We start from the raw sequence: 25,111 nt of genomic DNA, 5'->3' as shown, positions 1-25,111 counted from the left end.
AAAAAATTAAGCGATGGCACTGTTTCGGTTTACAAAAGAAAAAAGAAAGTTCTTGACCATCTTAATTATAACTTTATTATTATGTACAATGTGTCTAATTAATGCCATAATTGATAGTAATTTATTTATAAAATTAAACTAGCAAATAAAATAGTTGTATTTCATTAAAAAAAAGGAAGGAAAAAATACACTTGAAAATTGCTAATTATTGTGAAGCTACTATTATTGTTCCCATTATTTTTTTTAAGAATAAAATAAATTTATATTTAGAAATGTATCAACAAATGTATATGTTATTAAGAAAATCAGTCGTGTATATATGTAGAAAAAAGTAATGTGATAATTCGGTAAATTTCATGAAAATCGGTAATTATTTTTTCTTTTGGTTATTAATCTGCATAAAATGATAAACCATAATTTACATTACTATGACAAGGGACAAGACTGTCATTTATTTCCTCAAAACTGAGGACAGTTAACGACGTGTGAATGCGTAATGCGTGTAATGTGATTTTACAGTCAAAAGTTTTCAAAATAAAAAATTTATATTGGTAAAAATTTGTTTGATAAATATAATTATCTTCGATTGTTTTCGCTAAAATAATATAATCGATAACTTCAACGAAAATATAAATTATAAGCGACTTTTTGAATAAGCTTATTTTTTTATCACTAATTGTCATATTTTTCTGAACTATTATAAAAAATGTAAAAAAATTTCTAACACTGACGATTGTAAATTTAAAACTTTCATTCTTTATTTCTCTATTTTTTTAAATCTCATCTCAATATTATCAAACATATTACTTTAATAAAATAGTCATTTGTTTTTGTTGTAAACAAATAGCAAGTAAAAATATACTTGCATGTGCGCTAAGTAAATCACGAAAAAATCATAAAGACAAGTATTCTTGGATTCATCTATTACGTAGCTTTTACGTAAGTCATTCGAAATAAATAAAAGGTAAACTATAATCTATTAATGAATTTCCATCAATGGAAACGTCACAAAAAATTCATAGAACATGAAAAATTTATGCGAAACTTATTGTTCTATGCGCTATTCTTTGTTTCTAGAGAAAAACGCAAATTTATTACGATTTACATGTTGTATGCAACGTAAATAGGATCGAGCTGATCGGCGAGAAATCCATCACGTAGATGCATGCGTTGCTTTTCACCTCGTGAATTTATCGGCACGACTCCGGGATCAACAACAACAACTACACCAACGACAAGATGATGCTCTTCAAGGACAGCACTAGTGACGAGAGCAACGAGGTCGAGTGCTTCGCTCTCACTGCCATCAAGTTCCACTACGACCACCAGTAAATTCGTCCACGTAAATACAGCACTATAAAAGAAAAAGTAATTACATAAAATAAATACAATTATTTTTTTGAAGAATAAAAAAATTATATAATATAATGACTTGTACATTTTTAATTTATTATTTTTAATTTTTATTTATATAAAAGTATTTAAAGCCTAAGCTATAAAAATAAATTTTCAATGTAAATCTTAATTTATACATAATTTTTAATTACATACTCTAAACGTCTAAAAGATAATACTCGGAAATTTTCCACAATTATAATAATAAAAAATAAGATTTAACTGACCATTCTGCAATTTTCTTATGACACCTCATAACACTATTCTCGATATCGATTGGATGATATCTCATGCCTCTGAGAAGTATTGCCTCATCGAGCGCACCAACAACAAAAACGGCGTCGTGGAGTTCTGAATCTCCAGGTGCAACATCAGCCTCTGATATCGAACCGTTATCTCCCGGGACGTCGCCAGGTCCACCACTCTGTTGTACATTTTCAGTGCGTCGTAAGAAGCCAAGGTATCCAGTGCGCGCGTATACTTCATTAGTGTTTCCAGTCACAAGACGTGCATTAAAGTGGTCCGCGTAATCACTCTCGTCGCCATATATACTGAAGTATCCGCTGGCATTGTGCGAAGATTGCACCCAAATCTCCCCGAGATGTGAATCACCACATTGACCCTTCGTCTCAGGATTGGCAATTATTACTTTTACGCCTGGCAGTAGCTTTCCAGATTCCATGAGGCAAAGCGAGTGTGGTGATCCTCGTTCTACCAGAGAAACACGGTCGTTACGCAACGCTCGTAAGTCCACGTAAACCGTCGATGGCTCGGGACTCGAAGCACCCTGTAAATAATTCGCTTGCTTAGAGTTTTATCATACAAAGAAAAACCGATGGATTATAATATTATTATACATCCTATACATCGTAATTGTATTGTATTGTATTGTATCGATCGTTTCTCAAATTCAAATGTCAAAAATTTTAATGCATATAAAGCTTTACTTACCTGTAAACATATGGCTGTATTGACTCTGCAACCGAATGAAGTGGAGACCGCTCGAGGACTCAATCCAAGAGCGGAAAAGAGTTTACTAAAACTTGTTGTTAGTGCTATCCTTGGTCTTTCCTCAGCAACAACAACACAGGTCCTTACACACGCCAGGCTTACACCTCGCGCTTTTAAGGCATGGACCGATGATCCAAGACCCTTTGTACAAAGTTCCATTACACCGTAAGAGCAAAAAGTATCGCGTACTCTTGAGTGACTTACGGCGGATAGCCAAAGTGCTGGATTTGCTTCAACCTAGAAAATAATTTTTAGAAAATATGATTTAGAAAATAATTTTAGAAAATTTTAAAAATAATCAAATAAACGTACCGAAGAAGATAAAAATTTGAATGAATTAAGGTATAATAACAATATGAAAATATTAGAAATTATATATGTTTGTTAATAAGACAGTGTATGAATTTTTTTTAATTTATAATATAAATGACAGTACAAGGTTTCGGTACTATACATTAGTAATATATGTTCTTATAATTTATTTTTCAAAACACGTAAATTTATAAAGCATAATGGGTTACCTCTGATGGAGGTATAAGTATCGAATGATGACCACTGTATATACTGCTGAGGCACCACAATGCAAATCCTAATCCTGAGTAGGGATCCAAGCAAAGTGCTATGTGCCGAGATGGATACAGCTCGCACGCGAGTTTCATCGCTCGGCATAAGGAAGTGACGGCCGCGTGAGACATCTTTATACCCGCAAGCATACCCGTCGTTGACACACTGAAGTCCAAATAGGCAAGCATCTCCGCAGTCGGAGCTCGATAAAAAACTGGAACCCTCTTCTTTGGCATGTCATCCATGTCAAATATTACTGGCCAGCTCTTTACTTCGACAACATTGTTAGCCTCCTACAATGATGACAATTCATCAAGGCATCGCTTATTTTTTTATTTATTCAAATATGATTTTTTTTATACAATCTGTAATTTTATGTGTACGTTTTATAGTGTTATTTTATAATTATTCTTTTAAATAAAAGTTATTTAAAATATTTGAGCGAATATATTATAATAAAATTATATTTACCATTATTTTATAATGATTCTACTTATTATACAAATAATTGAAAAATTCATTTCATTTGAATGAAAATATTGATATTCGAGTACAATACTTAATTCAAATTCAATTTAATTAAAAGTGGTTTTTAATTTAAAAATTGAAATATATAAAATAGTGCTAAAAAATCCAGCTAAAAGTAATAATAATAAAAGTCATAAAATATTATCTACAAATATTCATTAAATAACCTTAGATTTAAGCAATTTCATAATGTTTTGATTGGTAAGAATGATGACGGATTCGCTGGCATTGACAATCATCCGCACGGTCGGCAAAGTCGTCTGTAGATTCTGGGGGTGTGGTGGCCGTATCGTTACCGGGACAGCGCCCACATAAAGACAGCCATAAAAGGCGCATATAAGGTCAGTTCCGGGTGGAAAGAGAAGGGCCACGTGGTCGCCGGTATTGAGCCTCGCACGGTCGATCAGTAGATTGCCGATACGCTCGGCCTTCTTATGGAGCTGTGAACAGGACAGTGAAGCTGCGACCGCACCCTTAGAATTTAACAAGGTGAATATCACATGATCCGAGGTACCAACTGCGCGCCACCGCAGTATCTCCGAAATGAACTGATACTGCAAAAAATGATAGGTATTATAAATTTTTGTGACTTCCCTTTTATTAGCGATATCAGAATTCAGTAAAGTATATGCATATGTGTATGTGTATGCATACACGCACGCGTATTTTTACATATTTTAACGTCAAATTGATGTGATACGCATACATCTTATTTGGCACAAATATACTTGAAAATTTTATTATTATGTATGATATATTTATCCATTTATTCTTCATTTTAAAACAATCAGAATTAAGTTGAAAGTATATGCAAAATATTATTTTATATCACTTCCTATTTTTATTTAATCGTCAACAGTATCTTAACGAGAATCAATTTATGAAAGGTCACAAAACTTATGTTATTGCAATATTATAATGAAAAAATATAATTATATTTCAAGCAAAAAACGATGAATTATTTTAATATGATAATATTTAGTATACATAGATTTTAATAATTACATAATAAATTATTCCAAAATATCTAAAATTTTATTTGTTACGCGAAAGTTTTTATTATATAAAGAAAAGCTCATCGACTAAAAATCTAATTGAATTTTTAAGAAAAATAACTATAATGTTCTGAAACAAATAATGTGACTTAATATCGAACCAACCTTTTTGGCATTATCGCTGTCCTCATCGAGGACACCCATATCTCTACCTTGCGCAGAAGCCAGCCTGTTGCCCTGGACAATGTTTCCCACCATGACACTGGCTGGACCCACGTCTGGAACATAATCCCCCGCTACACGCCCCCGTGACCTCCACGTTAGTAAACCAACGCAAATGCTCAAAACCCATTTTTGAAGAGCAGCTGCACAAAACTCTTCCCTGACTGAGGCCGGAGAAACCGAAGACTTAGAACCACTAGCCAACGACAACTACGATTTGTTTTCTTTTACTTATGAATGGCTTGAGCAATCAAATCCAATTTTTTGTATGCATGATGACTGCCATTGCATTTTTCGTAGGTTAGTATTAGCGTATATGTCGTAATGTCAAATACATAAGGTTTATAACGTTGGTTGACAAGCATTCGACCACATTTTATTTCTAATGCTTTTTCACTACTATCGTAATTGACAAAAAAAATAAATTTGAATTTTGTATTTTCAAGTATCAATTACAAAAAACAACTTTGTCCAATGTTTACAAGATTTTATGTCAAGATTTTACAAGGATATTCCCAATAGTTTACTAAATTTTTTGTTTGTTGTTATATATATATAAAGGTAATTGAAAGCTTTCTTGCGTAAATTATCATGTAAATAAACAATATTAAATGAAAACGATAAGATGAAAAATTGAAGATTCAAAAATAACTTGTTAGAAGTATCAAATGAAATAAACTTTAGTGAACTTAAGATTTTTTAAAATAAATATTATTTTTATCGAAAATTTTAACTTAATAAACAAATGTTTATTAATTTAATCTTAATAGGAAATTATTTAAACTAATAGAGTAACCAATTTTATAAATTCAAAAGTTATTATGAAAAATATATTGTAAATCTATTTAACACTGTTTTTATGAGATTCTTTATTAAACAGACTTATTCTTGATATATGATACTTCAAAGACTTATTTTTCTTGTTAATTATGAAAAAAATGATAAAAGTATTTTAAAATTTGGTGGTAAAATACTTACCGATATATGGTTAACAAAGACTTGGTGTTTTTTACGAACTCAGCCAAAAGAAAGAGTGGCAACCGAAAGAATTTGGAGAAAATAGAAATTAAATAACGTTAACATTGAAGTATAATTGAAGAATAAACAAACAAAGAAAAATTATAATTTAAAAATTACAGAACGTCATGACTGTAATAGTCGTGAGAGTAAATGCTGCGTCATCTCCCACGATTGTATGTACTAGTGACATTGTTTGGATTCGATCACCAGGTCCGAATTTCGCCTGTATTCATGATTTACTTCTACTACTTTATTTATTTTACATCTTCGACTCAGTTTAGGAAGTTTGCTCTCTAATTGCCATTTAAATTTTAAAAACTTCTAAATTAATTGGACGTATTAAAGTATCAGATTGCCAGTTTATATGATTGAACCCTAATATTTTCAGGTGTTTAAGATTATTAAATACCGATTAAAATTAAATTAAATAAATAAAAATTCATTAGTATATATATATTGAATTAAAAGCGAAATAATATTGCGTTTAATTAAATAATTGCCAATCAAACTTGTAAAAGTTGTGCAATATTTTATAGTTAGTTTTAAAATATTCATAATTCTTTTTCAAAACTAAATTTATTTATTTATTGTATCCAATTGTGATCCGTCTTTGTAAAAAGAGAAATTCAAATAATCTACTTTTAAAATTAAATACAAATAGAGGTATTATAAATTGCGATGTAACAAACACAATCATAATATAAATCAATTATAAAGTATAAAACAATGTTACTAAGTATTGTATACATTTATTTTTAATTAATATTCCTTAATTATAGGAATATCGATTATTTTTACAATGATTTATCTTATAACCGATTATAAAAGATAATTTTATGGACAATGTTATTTTATTTTACTTAAAATATGTTTATAAATTATAGCTAAATTAAAATGATTTATTTATATGATTTATTTATAATATTCAAAGATAAAAGCATAAATAATTATTTTAAGTAATTTTATAATCGTTTATAAATTATAATATAAAACCAGCGTTTAATAATAATAAACAAGTACAAAGATTACAAAATACTTTGTAATTGTTTATAAAAATTACTTTTTGTGATCCATTGACAAATTAGCAAAAGCTTTATTTAAATACTATATATCTAGAAGCATATTGGCTAAAAAAAGTATCTTTAAAAAAAAAAAAATTTAAGAGTATCTTATTCCAGTTGACGTTACCAAGTACGACAGGAATACCTTTATCAATAAATGTTTTTTTCTATAACAATACAGTTTATAAATTTTTTAAAGATACTCATTTTTCCTACTACTGTAAACATTCAATAAAAAGGAAAAGTGACTAAGAAAAAATTTTGACTATTATTCTAACCCAAAAATTATAGGGTTCAAGCAGCCGATAGGCACTGATCCGTCTGATTCCTCAATAGCGACCAAGCCAAAAAGTCCAAAATGCAATAAAACTGTCGCTCTTTGGGTGCATTAACTCGATTTGAGCTTTAGCGTTGGTTGACTTACCCGAATGAATCTCACGTGGCTTTGGCAAATTCGTAACACAGGTATGCGGACAAAGTAAGACGTTAGCCGGATGAAGCGTGCCCTCAAGGAAGCGTCTCTTAGTCTCCGAGAGATGGATACCACCGAGAGGTGTTTTGGGAAGGTAGTTAGGTGGTACTAATGCCAGACAGTAGATACCAACCGCATGAATGGAGTCAACTGCTTGCAAAACTCGTGACATCCATTGGAAACTCTAAATTATGCAATGATAAATAGAGCTTATTTTTCATTTATATATTAAGTTACGAAATATTTAGTTTTCAATTTATTAATCTCAAATTTTTTTAGTATGACAAAACATATGTTGAAGACAAAAGACTATTTAAAAAAACATTCAGCTAAATGAAAGAATTTTGTAATGATTTAAATATAACTAAATGATTCGAGTAATATGAACAAACGAGTGAAGTTTTCTGTATATACTTCTTTTAATACACTGATCCAGTACACATATTTCATGAATAATAGCGAGTAGAATATTCTAGAAAAATGTACCTCTTCCTCACTACAATCTGGTCGCTGCTCAGCAACAACGCATATTCTTTCGTCTCTCAATACCCTCACACTAAACACTGCAATTCTTCCCCTGTAGATAAACTTCATAGGTTCAACTGCCAATACAGTTGCTATGATGTCATCGGCATTATGCTTTCTGCCGGTAACAGTCATGAGTCCATCTCTTGATCCACAGACAAAGACAAGATTTCCGGGTCCAAGAAATCCTAGGAGACCAGACCGTGCGTACTCAACATCACCGAGCAGTTGATTTTCAGCTTGCAATGGTGATACTTTGAAGTTATTATTTGTAAGGCCTTGAAGGCCCCAGTACTGGCTGCCCGTTGCTGCGCTATGCACACAAATTTCACCGACTTCGTCTGTTTTACAAATTAGTGGCGGTCCCTCCATTTTTATGACTGTTACGATGCCTAGTAACGATAGCAATGAAAACGATTACATACAGTTTTTCTCGTTAATTTCTTTTAATTTGATATGTCACATAGTCTATTAGATAAATAAAAACAATATATTTATCAACAATTTGTTATTCTTTCAGTAAGTTACATGCATTATCTATATAATATTTCTTGCATAAGATCCTCCACTATAATTAGTGTAAGTATAGCTGAGAAAAGAATTTAAATAAAAATTTATTATTTTTTTATTATTAATAGTGTCTACAAAAATGATTAAATGCACTTGAATAATAAACAGAAATTATAATTTGGAAATTTAAAAAAGGAATCATGATTTAATATATGATATGATAAATTTCTTATATTGGAATATAACGAGATTATAATTTAGTTATAATTTATTATATGTTTTCATCTAATGAATTCATTAAAAATTAATTTATATAGCAAATAAGAATATGAATATATTTTAATACATTAAATAAATAATAAATAATAAATTAATCTATTAATTCTCATATATTTTCTATATCTTTATGTTGTCTCTATATGTTGTCTCTATGTCACTCTAAATGTATTGAAAAGCGTGTTAAATTATAAATTACCTTAAACATATGAGCTCGCGCTACATTTTTTTTGAATTAATAAAAAATATTTAATTAAAAAAATATTCTTATATGTTAAATTGTGTGCCAATACAATCAATACCATTTATAAATTCAACACTCGTAATTAAATTTACGAAGCCATGTTTAAACATATAAATGTGTATTTAAAAATCAACTGACTTCCAGGCATGACCTGCCCGCAGTCCTGTAGTGTAAGGGATGTTAGTGAGTTCTCCTGGTCGACTCTAACAACCCCATAACTTAATCCAGACATGCTAAGAACACCCCTGCCAGTAGCGTTGACTCCTGCTCTACCGGGCCTTCTCACCGACACAGTCAGAGCCTCACTAGAGGAGGCGCACGGGCAAACGGCATCGGGTCTGAGACCCTTCGATTGAAAGACCGAGAGAAACTGGTCACATGATGACAAAGACCAAGGATTCGCTCCATCAGCTACCAGCAGAAGTCTCAATGTGGACAACGATATGTCCTTGTGATCCTTTGTAGCTAGGAGGCCCCAGTGCAAATCCCGGGACTTCACGACTGCCACACTAGCACGATGCTTTGTTATCATCTGCATCCAACTCGCTGGATTTACCTTCATAAGCGCATATGGAATGAAGATAACGTGCATACCGTTCAGAATACTTGTCAGAGTACTGTGCCACAGACCAACTTCACGCTTAAAATCAAGCACACAAACGGCGTTCTCGCCTTCGGTATAACCACAGGCCTGCAGAGAGAAATTGTTATTTATTATATAATATAATTGTTAATGTTATACATAAAGTGAAATATTATATGATATAAAATATAAAGATTAATTTCAAACTCTTTATCAATTTATTATTTAATTTATGAAGAAATTATTTTTCATCTTTCATTATTATTATGCACTAATCATACATGGTGCTTAATTATGATAATAATTTATGACATAATTTTCTTTATGGTAAAAATAAAATAAAATATCTGAAACTTACGCTATTACAATTTATGCCGTATGTTTGAAATTTATATAGTTCAAGGTTAAATTAAAAAAAAAAATTTTAATTGTCTGTATTTTCATCGATTTTTTAAAACAATAAAAACAAATAATTACAAATTATTTTTCGTCCAAAATATTTCTAAAATTTTTTTTTTAGATTTAGATTAATTTATACAACATGCGCTTACTTGTGTAAGAGCGCGACAATGAGCGAGCATCGCTGCTCTTGTTATTGTAACCCCCATGACTGAACCATCCCTATCAGTAGTGTATTCTATGTATGCTGGAGTATCATCGGTAAGTCGCGTTGGTGGCATCCATTCCTTGGGTGTTTTACCCAGGTGCTCCGTCACGAACCAATGCAGCTTCGGCCAGCCCTTGAATGCGACGACCTCACCAGCAGTAGTTTTCGGAAGACCCTTCAAACATGCCTCGCTCGTCAACGCAACCTACAATTAAATTCAACATCACATTTTCCTTTAATTAGTTGAACAGATGACTTTTTTATGAGTCATGGATTTATTTTATAAATGAGTGAAAACGAAATTCTTAATTAATTAAAAGCGTAAATAAGTTTAAGTAGATATAAATGCAAACCGAAGATGAATAACATTCGTGTTTATTTATAGATATAAATTCGGGTTTACTTATATACAAATTGTTAACAATGAATTTATAGTTAAAATATTTACAAATCAAATGCAGATTTGTAACATATATTTTATATTTTATCCGAATTTTAATATAACCAATTGTAAGAATAGTCTAATTTGGTATAATTTTTTTCAATTAATAGATATGAATTTTCATTTAATATATACTCAAATTTTTTATAAATATTACTGTTTTCATTGTGCTTTATATTTTTGTTTTTCTCTTATTATTATTATTAGTATTTATTATTATTATTATTTCCAATCTATACAAATATCCGATAAATCCATTTCATATATTTTTCCAGTAATTCAGAGTCGGAGCTTACAAAAAATACAAGGTAGGTTTTCATAATAATACCCACTTTCATAATAAGATAAAAATAGATCATGATTAAGGTTCTCAAAAATCAGGAATTCAGTTTTTCTATAGTCTTTGCTTATATAATGCATAAAAAAATTATTAAAAAATATTAAAATTTCAAGCATATATAATGATCAAGAGATAATTTGAAAACTTAATTAAATAAAGAAGGACTAATTTCAATTTAACACACGTATTATAATTATCAAATAAATTCATATTATTGATCATTAAATTATATCACTTGTTGATAAAATTTATGTTAATATATGTTAATATATATGTTAATAAAATAATATATGTAAATATATGTGAAAACATTTATGTTAATATAATTCATTTAATAAATAATTTCTTTTAATTATTTTTTTTTATAATAAACGACATAAAATATTATAACATTTTTTTGTGAAATTTGAGTTATTTATCATACAGATTTTTTTAAACAAAAATATTAAAAATAATATTCATTAATTGGTATAATTTATAGATTTTCAAAGATTTAAGAGTTTTTATTTTCCCATTTTTTACAATATCTTTTTAATAAAATATTTTAAATTACAGTACTCCTTACATTATAATTAATCATTAAAGTTCAAATAATGTGAGAAAGTCTAAAATCGTGTTTCAGTATAGTAGGTGACAGTTTATCTCAAATATATATTGGAATAATGAATTTCTTTTTAGAAATTGGTTTTTGATCTAGTCGAAAAGTATAGTGAAATTTAATCGAAAGTAGCTAATGGCTATATTTTGATCGATTGAAAATATCTCCACGTCCATTTTGTATAATAAAAATTGTCCTATTACATTAATTTATTGATAAGCGATTTATAAGATAAGTATATTTGATAAAATAAAAATTAGATAAAAATTCTAAAACGATATGTTTTGCAGTGAAAATTATCTTATGAACATAAAAAAATATAAGCTATTCTTCACAAGTAAACAAATGTATGTAAAATTATGCAATTACATATTATTTTATGAAAGTATGTAAGACCTTTCCTTTGTGCTCTAACGTAATGTAGCGTAACATATACTTATGACTCATTAGTAATCGATATATCCCAAATTAAAAAAAAATCCAACACTATAAAATTTGTTTCAAAAGAAAATAGAATATGCTTGAACATTGAGTGAGAAACCCTACTATTCTCTCAATTCAAGGTGAACACTGACCTGTATGCCACAACTTCCGAGGAGGAAGCCGATCTGCTGAGACCCAGCGTCGCGGCGCGTGAGTGGCACCTCGATGGGCACCGGCACGATACCCGCTTGTAGGCAGCCGTAAAACGCGCATATAAAGTTGATGGGATCATCGTTTGGATAGACGAGAGCGATTCGGTCACCAGGCTTCAGGCAGCACTCCCCTACCACTCTACTTAACGCCTTGTTTAACAGCGTATATGCTATTTTGTAGGAGCGACTTAGCAGTTTCCCATATGTCAGCGTCACACAGAGCTTGCCATTCGGATCTAGGACTGTTGCTGCTGGTGCTTTGTATGACGCCGAACCGTATCTGCAGGTTAATTGAGGAAATTAACTTATTATTGGGATAAAATCAATTTCAATCCTTGCTTTAATTTGACTCAAGTACTTACTATTACGATTTAAATTAATTAGCATAACAATTTAAAATAACTGTAGCCCCATAATTAAATAGTTCTCTATTATTTTAATTCGTCTAAATTTCACTCCAAGATTAGTATTATGATAAAATACAAGTTGGTAATTATTGAATAAAAATAGAAATAAAAAATGTGTGCGTGTGTGTGCGCGCGCGTGTGTGTGTAGGTGCGTTCAACAGTATCAATAAAGTCTTGGAAAACATAAGGAGATAGGATTAAATGATAAAAATAAATTATCCGTTTAATTTGAAGATAGTTTATCAAAACTGGCATATCTAGTGATGAACGTTCAAATGTTCTAATTAAAAAATTTTAATTTAGAATATGCCACTAATATTTTTTCTTGTAGCAATATAAAAATGGGAAGATACGAGATTCACCGTAAAAAGAACGTTCGGCAGACACTGGTACGAACCTTTGAATGGAAGCTTCGACGGATCGAGGAAGACCGGAAGGCACGGAGAGCTGCTCGCCGACGGCTGGTGTCATAGTGCCACCTTCCGGTTTAGGAGCATTTGGATCTTTTGGATTCGCCGCAATTTCTAGCTCAATGTCGTCATCTTCGTAAAACTCCGGCAGTGGCCTGCGCTTTGGCCGTTTCAGAGTATTTAATAGTTGTTGGATTTTTGCTGAGACTTTCCAGCGTCCCGTCGTTCCTGTATTATTTTCTTCTACTACGTGATATCGGTTTACCCGATCTGCACCTTTTAAACATTTCACGATAAATAATATGTTAAAAGTTATAGTAGAGTTGCTTTTATTTAAGATGTTTTTATTAATTCAAAGATTGTTCATAATTATTATTGCATTGGAAACATCTATATAAGAAAAATACAAAAATAAAAGTATTTTTTTAACTTTTACAGGTTTTATTTATCTCTTAGTATAGTATTTGTTAAAGTATAACAATTTATACAAAATGTGCAATACTTGATATAGTAGATTAAAAAAATATTCTTTATTTTGACAAAGAAAAAACGATAGAGAATTTAACATGAAATTCCTAATAAAAATTTTCTTACATTATTCATTTCTATTACTTAGAAATTTTATTCTTGGGCAAGAAAAAAGTACAAAATTTACAGACATACCTATTTTTAAACTATAAGTTATTCAAATTTCATTATTGCTTACTTACTGATTACGAAGTAATTGAAACAAAAAACAAGTTTTTGGAATATGAATAAATTATATAGAACATATTTAAATACAAATACAATTTCAAGATCTAATTAAAACGAATGGTTCATATTTGACGAACTAAAATATTCTGTCCATTTAAGAATTGACATCAGATTGATATATGTACATTAAGCATAGAATCATTTATTAAAATTATGTGTTAATAATTAATATCTGGAAATGTAATGAAAAATATTAAAAACATATGCGTGTTCAAAATTAAAATTTTAATAATCATCAATAATATATTAAAAACTCTAGATAGTCATTAACATTAGTAAAGTCAAGGTCATTAGGTTGTATCAAATTCATGTTATGTAAACTGTTGAAAGAAAAATGTTAAATTTCTAAATGTTAAATTGATATGAATGTAAATTTTATAAATAATTATTCTTATACAGATTTTTAATATGTAACAAATTAAATGTATTTAAACGTTCAGATATTTTACAATTCTATAATTTGTAATTTTTTGTAATAATTTATAATCATATTTTTACATGATAGATTTGTACGATCTAATTTATTTATTTCAATTTCAATTTGTATATATATATAATGCATATTTAAGAATAGAGATGTAGATACAGATTAATCCTTTGCAATAATCAGATTAAAAATATGTTTTCCAATGTGTAAATGAATTTTATATTACCTATATATGCCAAAATATTACTAATATATACCAATATATTCCAATATATCAAGATATTTCATCGAGGTTACAGGTTTATCAATAAATTAATACGCCAAAGCAACTCTTTCAACTATAATTATGAAATAATGAAACTATACTGTGTACCTCCCCATATTAAATCATATTACAGTTATCATAAGTAAAATAACTCAAGAAGAAATTTAATCTCTGTTGAAAAACTCATCTCTAACGTGACACTTTTCACCCCCAGCATTAATAGATTTAATAACATCCTCCTATAGTAAGAATATGTATGATAACGGTATGATGCGGGACAATCGACAGGTCACGACGTACGTTGATTACCTGCTGGTCGTCGTGATTGCGTGTTGGTGTGCGTGACATCGGGTGGCTGCACGAGGTTGCAGTAGGCATGGGGAGTGTACTCGGCGATGTCAGTAATATCAGCGGGTGGCCTTCTGGCAGGCGGCCTCGGCGGCGGCGGCGTGTCCCTTGCGGAACCGGTACTGCTTGTGTCCGAGAGCCCAGTACCACTAGGACCACCCGCTCCAGGGCTTTCTTCCGTGACCACGCTGTCCTCATCGCTACTGGATTCGCCGGCACCGCCCGTGTGTCCGGTTAGACCTGAGTTTGTACGTTCTGAGCGCTCGGGACTGCGAGCCATCACCGAAGTCCGCTTCGAGGGCATTGGCAGTGAAGGTTTAGGTCGACTCTGCATAGCTGCTAACGCCTGTTGCACCGCCTCTTGCCTTACTTCTGCAGTCGACAAACCAAACCACACCGCTCATAAGCTTGCTCAAATAAATTTTTATTGAAAAATTAGTTGTACTTAAACTTTTTTAATTACTTTGAAATCCTGAGTTTGTTCAAATAATTGTTTTAAATATGTACGTCATAATGTTTTTCAATCACGATGCTTCATTTTTAATTATTGCAGAGTCGAAAATCGTAAATATAATAAATATTTGCATCTATCTAATCGCTATTTGTCATGCAATACTTCTTAATTCAATGTCAAATTTCCGCGCAATATTTTCGCGCTTTCATTAAAATTATTTAAATATTACTTTTATATTCATGGACCACACTATACAAGGTTTTATACAATTTATCGCTAAAGCTGCAGTAATGAATGTGTTAAAACCCAGTAGGTACACTTAATATACTTAAAAAAAAAGCAAATTACTATACTAATAAATACAGCGTACATCTAATGAAATATAATTAAACATTATGAACTCAACGTTACAAATATTATGAACTTAGTATGCAATATTCCTCAAAATTCCTTTTCATTGATCATTTTTTAAAATAAAATTTGTACTTGATATTTATTATTTCGAAAAAAAAGATAACTATAATTTTTTTTAATTATAAGTGTGCACCTCCCCAAATAAAATTTCAATAAAATCACATAAAATCAATTATATAATTTATATTTAAAATAAATTACTCTCTTCAAAAACGAAAATTTTAAATATTTACCCGTAATTTCCAATAATAATTTTGTAATTTTTTCAAATCAATCGAAAAGTATGAAAAAAAAACAGTTTAAAGAAAATATATGTTAATTTCGATTTCTAACATAAAAATCTCGACCTAATCATTAATTCTTAAATTCAGTTTAAACTTAGCAATTTATTAAAGCTAATTTGATTTTGTTTTATATAAAATTTGTGTAAGTAATTCAATAATATATTGCAAAAACAGTAGAAAGATTAATAACGTATTTAGATATTTTTCTATAATTTCAAACAATGAAAAATACTAAAACAAAAAACTTTTTTAAGTAATACAATGTATTTTATTTATTTAGATTTAAGATCAGGTATATAATTTTCTATTGAATAAAATAAATTTGATGACCTGATTTAATATAAAATCGTGTAAAATTTATTATTTTATTAGAATCAGAAAAATATAAATGCACTAATGACAAAAATATGAACCGATTTTCACCGAATTTCACCGATCAAAATGAGTTTTTAGTTGTTTCTCTAACGAAAATATGTTTTATAATGAATTATAGTAATTCTATAAAAAAATCATCTATTATTATGGTAATATAGTTATCTAATATGCAGAAATATAATTCAGTTGTATACAATTATTAGTATAGAAATTATGAAAGTGAATATATATTATATTCTTTTGATAAGGATAAATAAGCAAAGTTAATAATATATATATATATATATATATATATATATATATTCTAATCAATAACGATTAATATTTACGAAAATTAAAGTTTTTTTGAATATTAATAATTTTATAATCAAAAATTTATTTGTTTATATAATAGAATTTTATAATTGAAATTTATAATAGAATTTATACAAAAAAAAAATAGAAGTTATATGTCTAATATCTTGGCATACCACATGAACACATGTTGAATATCAGCCTTAAAACTCCATCGTTAACAACAGGAAAGCAAATGGTCCAGTTAAATTGAGTTTTCGCGTGATGTAGAGATGAAGTAATACTAATTCCAGACCAAAGTTCTTATAGGATACTTTCCTACAACGTTGTCAAATTTTTATCGTGTACCGGCAGAGTGAATGAGTGAGTCAGTGAGTGAGTAAGTGCAAGAGAGAGAGAGAGAGAGAGAGAGAGAGAGAGAGAGAGAGAAAATAAGAGAGGGTAGATGGGTAGGATGGCGGGATGACGGAAAAGAGAGACCGGTCTAAGAACAAGCACATAGGGCGCAAAATTCCAGCGGGAAAGACCGTTAGCGCGAGCTGGGATAAGAGCGCAAATATCCGTGTCCTAAGATTAAAGCGACCGTACCGTAATTCGCTCAGCATACGGGCGAGTGACGAATGGCACTCGCTTGCTACGGCCAATTGCCCACACGTATACAATCCGCCGGTATATTTTACTATCCTCGAGGCGTTAGGCGGTGCGCCACTCTTACGAAAGGCGCTAATCGTGCGTAGATCGTAGAAAACGGAATGGACATACCGAGCCGGCCGCTACGGTGCTGACCTTTCTATCCCAGTCCCCCTTCCCCACCACACCCCGCCGTCATCGTATATCATGAGAGAGTCCGCAACTTTCCCTGCGTGCCCACGCATGGGATACAGAGCTGCTTTGTCTCGAGGGCTCTTGGTACATTTTTCCTGCACCGGTGGATCCATTGTTGCAGTACGCACACGCGCGCGCGCGCGCGTGTATTACCGACCATGGAATGCAGCTTCGACAGCTAATTTCGCCACTACGTTTTGATTATTCGTCACGAGTTTATTACTGATTCATCTATATGGTGTGCGTTTTTTCATGCCAAGAAATTATGAGAGTAGCATTAATATTGATACTAAATCATAGATACTCATATTGGAGAACATGCAATCAGTAGTAAAACTTTTTTATATTCATTCGATAAATGTGTGAGACAATTTATCGTCGATTTGCAAGGCAATTTTTTAAGTAATCAAGTTTTCTCTCACATACAATTTCTGTTTTTCAATTTAATTATATCTTGGTTTATTAAAATGATGAGGATACAATAACTAAATTGAAAATAGAAAGGCTGACAATATATAAAATTATAACATAAAAATATAGAATTGCTTTTAACACTGAATTATGCATGTAATTTTATCAATATTATACAACTGTAAATATCTTTATCTACAACTTGTTCAAGTTTTTAATCTAATGAAGCTATTATTATATGTTTCGTGATTATATAAAGCTCGTTTAAATAATCTTTTTAATTCATAAAATTTTCAAAATTATAAAGTTATATTTCCAAATATATATCATATTTCTAATTGAAATACAATATTAAAATATTAAATTTTCATTTAGTTCTATTTTGATGATTACATCAATTTTTTAAAGTTTTAATTAACTAATTAAAACTTCTATGAAAAATATACATTTTTTAAACTAGAGAGCAAAGTATTATTACACATTCTACTTCAATTTAAATTACTTGTTAGGTAAATATCGATTATTATTAATATAGCTTGTTTAAATATAATTTTTCGTTGCAACTTAACATATACGAAAAGTAAATAACTCAAATGAAACTATTTTATTGAAACAGATATATACTTTTAAATATTAGTTTTACAACTTCTAAAAATACTATCCAATACTTAATCTTTAATTCAAATGATAGAAAAATAAGATTAAAACTTCTAAGAATTTTAGATTTTAGAATAAACTTTCACTATCTGTCCATCTATCTATCTTATATGTATTAAATAGTAATTTGAAATAATTTATAATACTTGATCGTACAGTCTCATAGAGCAGTGTATATAATTACCACAAATACATCATCTGCGACATATAAATATCTTTTATGAAGATGAAAAATGATTGGTCAAAATTTGTAAGAATCAATACCATTGCTTAAATAAATATCCAATATAAATATTCTTTGAATATTAATTATTAATAATAATATATTTTTTCATAAATTTTTATAATTAAAAATTTTATAATTATTGAAATTCATTAAAAATATTTATCAAAGTTATAAGTACATTCATTGAAATGACAGCTTAAATAAAACCTGTTTCGGTAGGCGACATATACACTATATATAATTTTTATACCACAATACATCTTGTATGTATGAAAGACGTTGCGATTACATTGAATGATAAGATGTATGAAAATATCGAAATTGTCAGTAATTCACGTAAATGTCATAAAAAGAGTCGTTCCACTTAAGATGCATCGCGTAATGAGCAGACATTACTATACGGATTTCTTGAAAATAGCCAGGCGACAAGAATATTACGAAATCCGTAGGAATTCGCTGTTTTAAAGCAGCTCAACTTCAATTAGCAGAACGCTAATGCGAAATTTACTAGGTAGTACAGTATTCGCATATTTTAATTTGCGTGTGCAATTGTGCCTTTAAAATGTACTTTTAAAACCTTAAAGCTTTTAAAGGAATTATTTCAAAATAACTGGAAGTTTATACACGTTAAGTATGCTTGGCTACGTGAATTGAATAATACTACTTTTTCAGGTTATTGTTTGTGAGATCACATATGCACATTATAATTTATATTAGCTAATAGACTATGTATAATATAAATTCTCTATCTGTGCGCGTATACCTACGGGCTTTTTATAGGCCAATAATAATGAGTAAGCAAAAATACATTAAATAATGTTATATTAATAATGTCTTTAACGCTAAAGTAATATTCTTATATTAATGTGAAATTCACGGTTATATACGCGGTTTTAATTATTTGAACTAGCTCATTAAAATTATACACAAACTTACTCACTTTCGAAATTAAATGAGTGAAAACTAGTCAAATTAACAAATAAATGAAAATTTTTTATTATTAACTATTTAATATTCAGATTCAAAGTGAAATTACTAACAAATTAAAACTTACAGAGTTTGTAATTTACCTATATCAAACAATTTATTATCCATATATAAAAAGTTATTATTTTAACATTAATTTAGATATTTATTTCTATCAATATACTATTTTAAATGTTTTCAAAACAAATTTATGTAACTATATACTTTATATAACAAAAAATTTGTATATAACGATTTAATATATAAATAATTTTATAAAAATATTATTAATCTACTTGCATTGAATAAGAAAATATTTATTTTTAATAAAAAAATTAATCTATTTTATAAGTTAATTCTACATAAAAATTAAAGTAATTATATCATAAAATAATTTAATTACTATTCCTAAATACATAAAAAATGTATAAATACAATGATATATTACGGACATATAGGACCAACCTCTCACCAAATAAGTAAAATATAATATAAACTTCATCAATAATTCAAAAATTAATATCATAAAATGCAATTATACATGAAATACTATAAGATGAAATAATAAAAACACAAAATTTATAAAAACTCAAAAGTTAAACATGAAATAATTTAATTAAGTTCATCATAATATTTTCATTATTTCATAGAAAAATTGATAATGAATATTTTAGAGAATTAAAATTTTATATAAAACTTACTTACATATTTAGCAGTAATTTACAATAGAAACTTTCATTCATACTTTAAATGCAGATTTGATATAATTTAATACTTAGTTCGTTTTGAAAGAAATATTAAAAATATTAGTAATTGTAAACATTCAACAATAATTATATATATTTCATGTTAGAATACAGTTTCAAAATGAATGTTGTTGAAAATAATTTTAAAGTATCTTATATGGAAAGCATCTTCTATGTACATGGCATGGAAAAATTTAATTTAATTTTCGTAAATAAAGATCTATTAATTATAAATTTTAGCAATAATATTATTTAAATCAATTTAGATTAATAATTTCAATTTACTACTTTATTAATTTATGTAATGAATTTTTTACGTAAATTTTAATATGAATTAATTATACAACATTTAAATTCTTAAATTGTATTATTAACAAATATTATTTAATTTCCAATTTTCTATGTGTGTTTATAGGTACGAATATTTATTCGTATCTATAAAATCTATATAATATCTATAAAATAAGATAATACAAATAAAATAATTTAAAATAAAATAACACACAAATAAAATGTTATAAAACATTATATCAAGAGCCTAAAGGTATTACCACCGAGTATTCATTTTACTATAATTCTGAGAATAATTTTGTAGATTCAAATCATTATGTATTTTATATAAGTAATCCACTATAGCTTTATGTTTTTAGCATATTTATTTTCAAATTTACAATCTTGAAATTTTAAAAATATTTTTTAATAACATTTTTGTCAATCCAGTCATTATATGGTTTATTATTATAAAATTTAAAAAAATTTTAACGTGTACAAAATATACGTACAAGTATTTTATGATTCTATTGGTTATTTTTTATTTAAACTAACCTTATGAATCATAATTATTCTTCAATAACAATTAACGAAAATACCAGTGTCTACCAATGTAACATGCAAGTATAACCAGAATCTATCTAATAAAAAACAGATACTAAATACTCTTCTCAAGTAGGAAGAAAATCTATAAATGCCATCTTCTTATATTATATCTATAATATATTCTCGATTTGTAAGCATACGGATTTCCTCTTTGCAATACACCCGTTCGTCCATTGATGGTTTAAGTTTGAGGGTGTTTGCGCGTGCGCAGAAATACTCACCAGAATGATAGCGGCTTTCATTGCGCGTGAGTCTGCGGTTTCCACGTCTTGTCGCTGCCAAATTTGAGTTGCCAGTGTTATTCTTGTTGCTCGTGGAGCTGCCAGATCCCGGAGGACTGGCTATTCCACTAGGTACTAGGCGTCCGCCTGGTGCATGCAACAACAACGACAAAAAACATAGACACCAAATCCTGGTGAAGACGAATGTATGAAGTATGTATGAAGATATAACAAGAGCATGGACGATTTACTAACTTCACTCTTTTGAGACACTTATCACTATTTTACTCTTATTATAATATATTTAATTTTGTCTTAAATTAATTTCTTATGAATTACTGATTAATTATAAAATACAAATACATCGTAATCACTTCATAAGCTATAACTATAACTCAATTATCAATTGCTTTTCATTGCGTTAAATTTTTTTAAAATTAATTTCATATAGTAAATTTTAAATTAATTTTCTTCATCTTTATAAAAATATATTTTATAATTCATCTATCGATATATTAAATATTTTAATATAACTTTTTTAAATATATATTTAAAAAAAAGCTTATTAAGAATACGTTTAATTAATATTTTTTTATGTGATACATTACATATCACCTTGATCTCAACTGTAGACGAATTAACAAAGCTGTAAATAAATATAATTAAATTGAATCATAGAAAATATAGAATAAAAATTGGAATTAAACTTGAAGTAAACTTCTTGCTATACTTTAAAAATTGTAATAAAATATAAAAATGCTTTTAAATTACTATAATTATAGACACTATTTAATATTGTAAGATTTAATGAAACATCATTAAAATAAATTTTGATTTTATTAATATAATTAATTATTATCAATATTATATTTAAGAAATTTGATTTTTTAATGTGTACTGAAAATTTACAATTAAAAAAAATTTAATCTGCTCACAAACATTTAATATTACTTAAAAGACCCTTCTTTATAAATAATAAATCTAGTACTTTTATTAAAATTATCTTTTATAAAGGATTTGATTTAGTTAAAATTAAAATTAAAATTTATTAAAATATTGGAAATTACCTTATTTCTTAGATTAAATATTTTTATAATCTGAGATTTTTTTAAATTTTATAATTAGAACAAATAAATAATGAAAACTATTTATTGCATATAAAAAAATATATAAAATATCTATAACAAAAAAGTTTTACGCTATTATTTTTGAAATAAATTAATTCTTTGCTGCTTTAGAATGTATTTTCTATATAAAAAATGTATTCATTAAAATAAAAATTCTGTATAACTTTCATTTTTAATAATGATACGCCAAAAATTTAAAAAAATATTATGTTAAAATTTTTATTAAGATGATTTTAATTCCTCCAAATTAGTGATAAGTATCTCCTAAGAAGAAATAAAAAGCAAAAATTAATCAATAAAATACAATAATTTATAGCAATAAAAATTAGAAGCAACTAATAACCAGAGAAAAACAATATAAGGTTGTAAAAACTATGAAATAGAAAACTTCCAAGATCATTATCAAACCGTAAGAAAATAATTGTTTACCAAGGCAACTAAAAAGACCATTATAATAATATTGATCCCAAGCAAATGAAGCAAGAATAAAATAGTATGCAATAGAACATCATCAGTAAACTGAATTAGACTCCTCTTCGTTACTTTTTTCTATATTTTATATTTTAATCGCAGAAGTAAAACACACAAAGTTTGAAAGTCTCAAAATGTTCAAAAAAAGAAAAAGAGAAGCGTGCGGGAATTAATGCTTTTTAAAAGGCGCTGATTTTATAATAGTTATGCAAAAGTGAATTACATTATCAATAATAGTAAATAGAATTTTTAAACAAATATAAAATTTAAATTAAAAGGAGTAATTAATTTAATATATTGTAATATATTGTACATTCAGTCCATTTTCGAATCAAAATACAATTGTGGAATGCGTATAAACATGACACTTTTTGGATTCTCAGGAACCATCGAATCATCGTTATGATCTATTAATATTACATGCTCATTAAAGCATTATTTCTATTCATAAAAAGAAAATTAGTAATCAAACGATAGTTTATTATATTTTTGATAGACAGTTTTGTACTTTAGTAACTGGTGACAGTCATTATCAATTGATATAAAGGTTTGATGTACCAGTAATTTAAAAAATTTCCTACAACTATAATAATATTTGAATATAACATCTCTTTAGTGTAATGCTTGATATAATAACAATTACTAATAATTACAATAATGCATAATTAAATAATTAAACTAATTGCAAACAGTATTTTATATTAATATATTTATTAACAAACACATGTTTGTTAATAGACTATAATTTTTAAATATGATTTCATTTAGAAATTCAACATTTTCAAATATTAAAGAACTATTTGTTTTATATTTACAAAATAGATGTCAATTTTGAATTATCAGAAATCATATTTCTTTATTATATTGCTATTAAATTGTTATAATTACCTTTATCCCAAGTTATTTTGGTATATTTAATGTGTTATTAATATAAATATTTCTCATTCTAATTATGTATAGATATTAAAAAGCTCTCAATAACTTATAAAGTTCACATAATAAATTAAAATTATCTAGTACATATGCGACATACAAAATATAAAATAAATAAGAACGAACGAAAATGCATAAAAATCCATCAATTCGTTGCAAATAGAAGACTCAGTCAAAATCCATTTGGTAATCGAAGTTAAGTATTATTTAACGATTATTTATTCTAGCGATATACTTATTTAAATTTTTTTACATACAAAGTTATTTCTTGATTAAAATTTATGATAAAAATACAACATATTGTAACATTGGTTCACTTCAAACCATTTTACTTTTATTTTTTTCAATACATTCGAATAATAAAAACTACATGTAACATACTTTATGTATATCTTTAAAAGACGATACTTTATCTTCATTTATACTCATGAACAATATTTACATACTCACGTAATTGTAAAAACACTGAAGAGTAATTACAAAGATACAGATGTTATACTTTATAAAATAGAAAAATACAAAATAGCTAATTTAAATGTTTTTCCTTTGTTAACAAAAATACGAAATTATTATAGGATTATAAATAACAAATATGTATGACAGTTTTTATATATTTAATTATGAAAATCTTTAAATACCATAAATATTGATATAAATATATGATAATAACTTCTTATTTTGTTTTTCTATACATTATTTACAGGTTTAATTAATTCGTATACAAATTCTTTATTTTAATATTAATCGGAATGTTTATAATTATAAAATAATGTAAGTAAACAGCAATGAACATTTTATAATAACATTCCTTTGTGTTGGAAAGTCAAACTTATCATAAACTACATCCTTACTCTAGATAAATTTTCACCAAAATGATAAATTAACTGACTGAGTGCATCTAGATGAAAAAATTTTAAATGCAACAGAACAACGAGCATAACAGTATAAAATCCTCGTTTCAAGGGCTACCTGAATGATAGCGCTTTTCAGAGTGAGTGACGCGACGTTGAGTACGTCGGGCGCGTGGCTGCGGACGGACGCCGACGTTGACGCCACCTCCACCGCCACCGCCACCGCCGCTGCCGCTGCCACTGCCAAAACTTGTTCTTTCCAAACCAATAATGCCGCCGCCACCACCGCCATTTCCATTATTCCCGCCTGCGCATGCGTTATAATAAGTAGAACAAATA

The 25,111-nt window shown here is 28.2% G+C and overlaps 1 protein-coding gene across 1 annotated transcript in view; it reads right to left on the bottom strand.

The window, feature by feature from the left end:
* Window positions 1-838: 838 nt before the first annotated feature.
* Window positions 839-25,111, bottom strand: part of DIP2 (disco-interacting protein 2) — a 46,006-nt gene continuing 21,733 nt past the window's right edge. Inside the window, exons 3-17 of the mRNA XM_011497532.1 lie at window positions 24,891-25,079; window positions 21,391-21,537; window positions 14,603-15,013; window positions 12,833-13,121; window positions 11,969-12,308; window positions 9,958-10,218; window positions 8,962-9,514; window positions 7,755-8,185; window positions 7,221-7,452; window positions 4,659-4,789; window positions 3,666-4,052; window positions 2,928-3,263; window positions 2,347-2,643; window positions 1,623-2,182; window positions 839-1,354 (exon numbers count right to left, since the gene is read on the bottom strand). Of these exons, the coding sequence (XP_011495834.1) occupies window positions 1,102-1,354; window positions 1,623-2,182; window positions 2,347-2,643; window positions 2,928-3,263; window positions 3,666-4,052; window positions 4,659-4,789; window positions 7,221-7,452; window positions 7,755-8,185; window positions 8,962-9,514; window positions 9,958-10,218; window positions 11,969-12,308; window positions 12,833-13,121; window positions 14,603-15,013; window positions 21,391-21,537; window positions 24,891-25,079 (4,817 nt within the window). The 3' untranslated portion in view covers window positions 839-1,101. The remainder of the gene's footprint in view (window positions 1,355-1,622; window positions 2,183-2,346; window positions 2,644-2,927; window positions 3,264-3,665; window positions 4,053-4,658; window positions 4,790-7,220; window positions 7,453-7,754; window positions 8,186-8,961; window positions 9,515-9,957; window positions 10,219-11,968; window positions 12,309-12,832; window positions 13,122-14,602; window positions 15,014-21,390; window positions 21,538-24,890; window positions 25,080-25,111) is intronic.

This window comes from Ceratosolen solmsi, unplaced genomic scaffold, assembly GCF_000503995.2.
Source record: "Ceratosolen solmsi marchali unplaced genomic scaffold, CerSol_1.0 scaffold47, whole genome shotgun sequence".
Lineage (NCBI taxonomy): Eukaryota > Metazoa > Arthropoda > Insecta > Hymenoptera > Agaonidae > Ceratosolen > Ceratosolen solmsi.
This window is presented reverse-complemented; position numbering and strand designations above follow the sequence as displayed.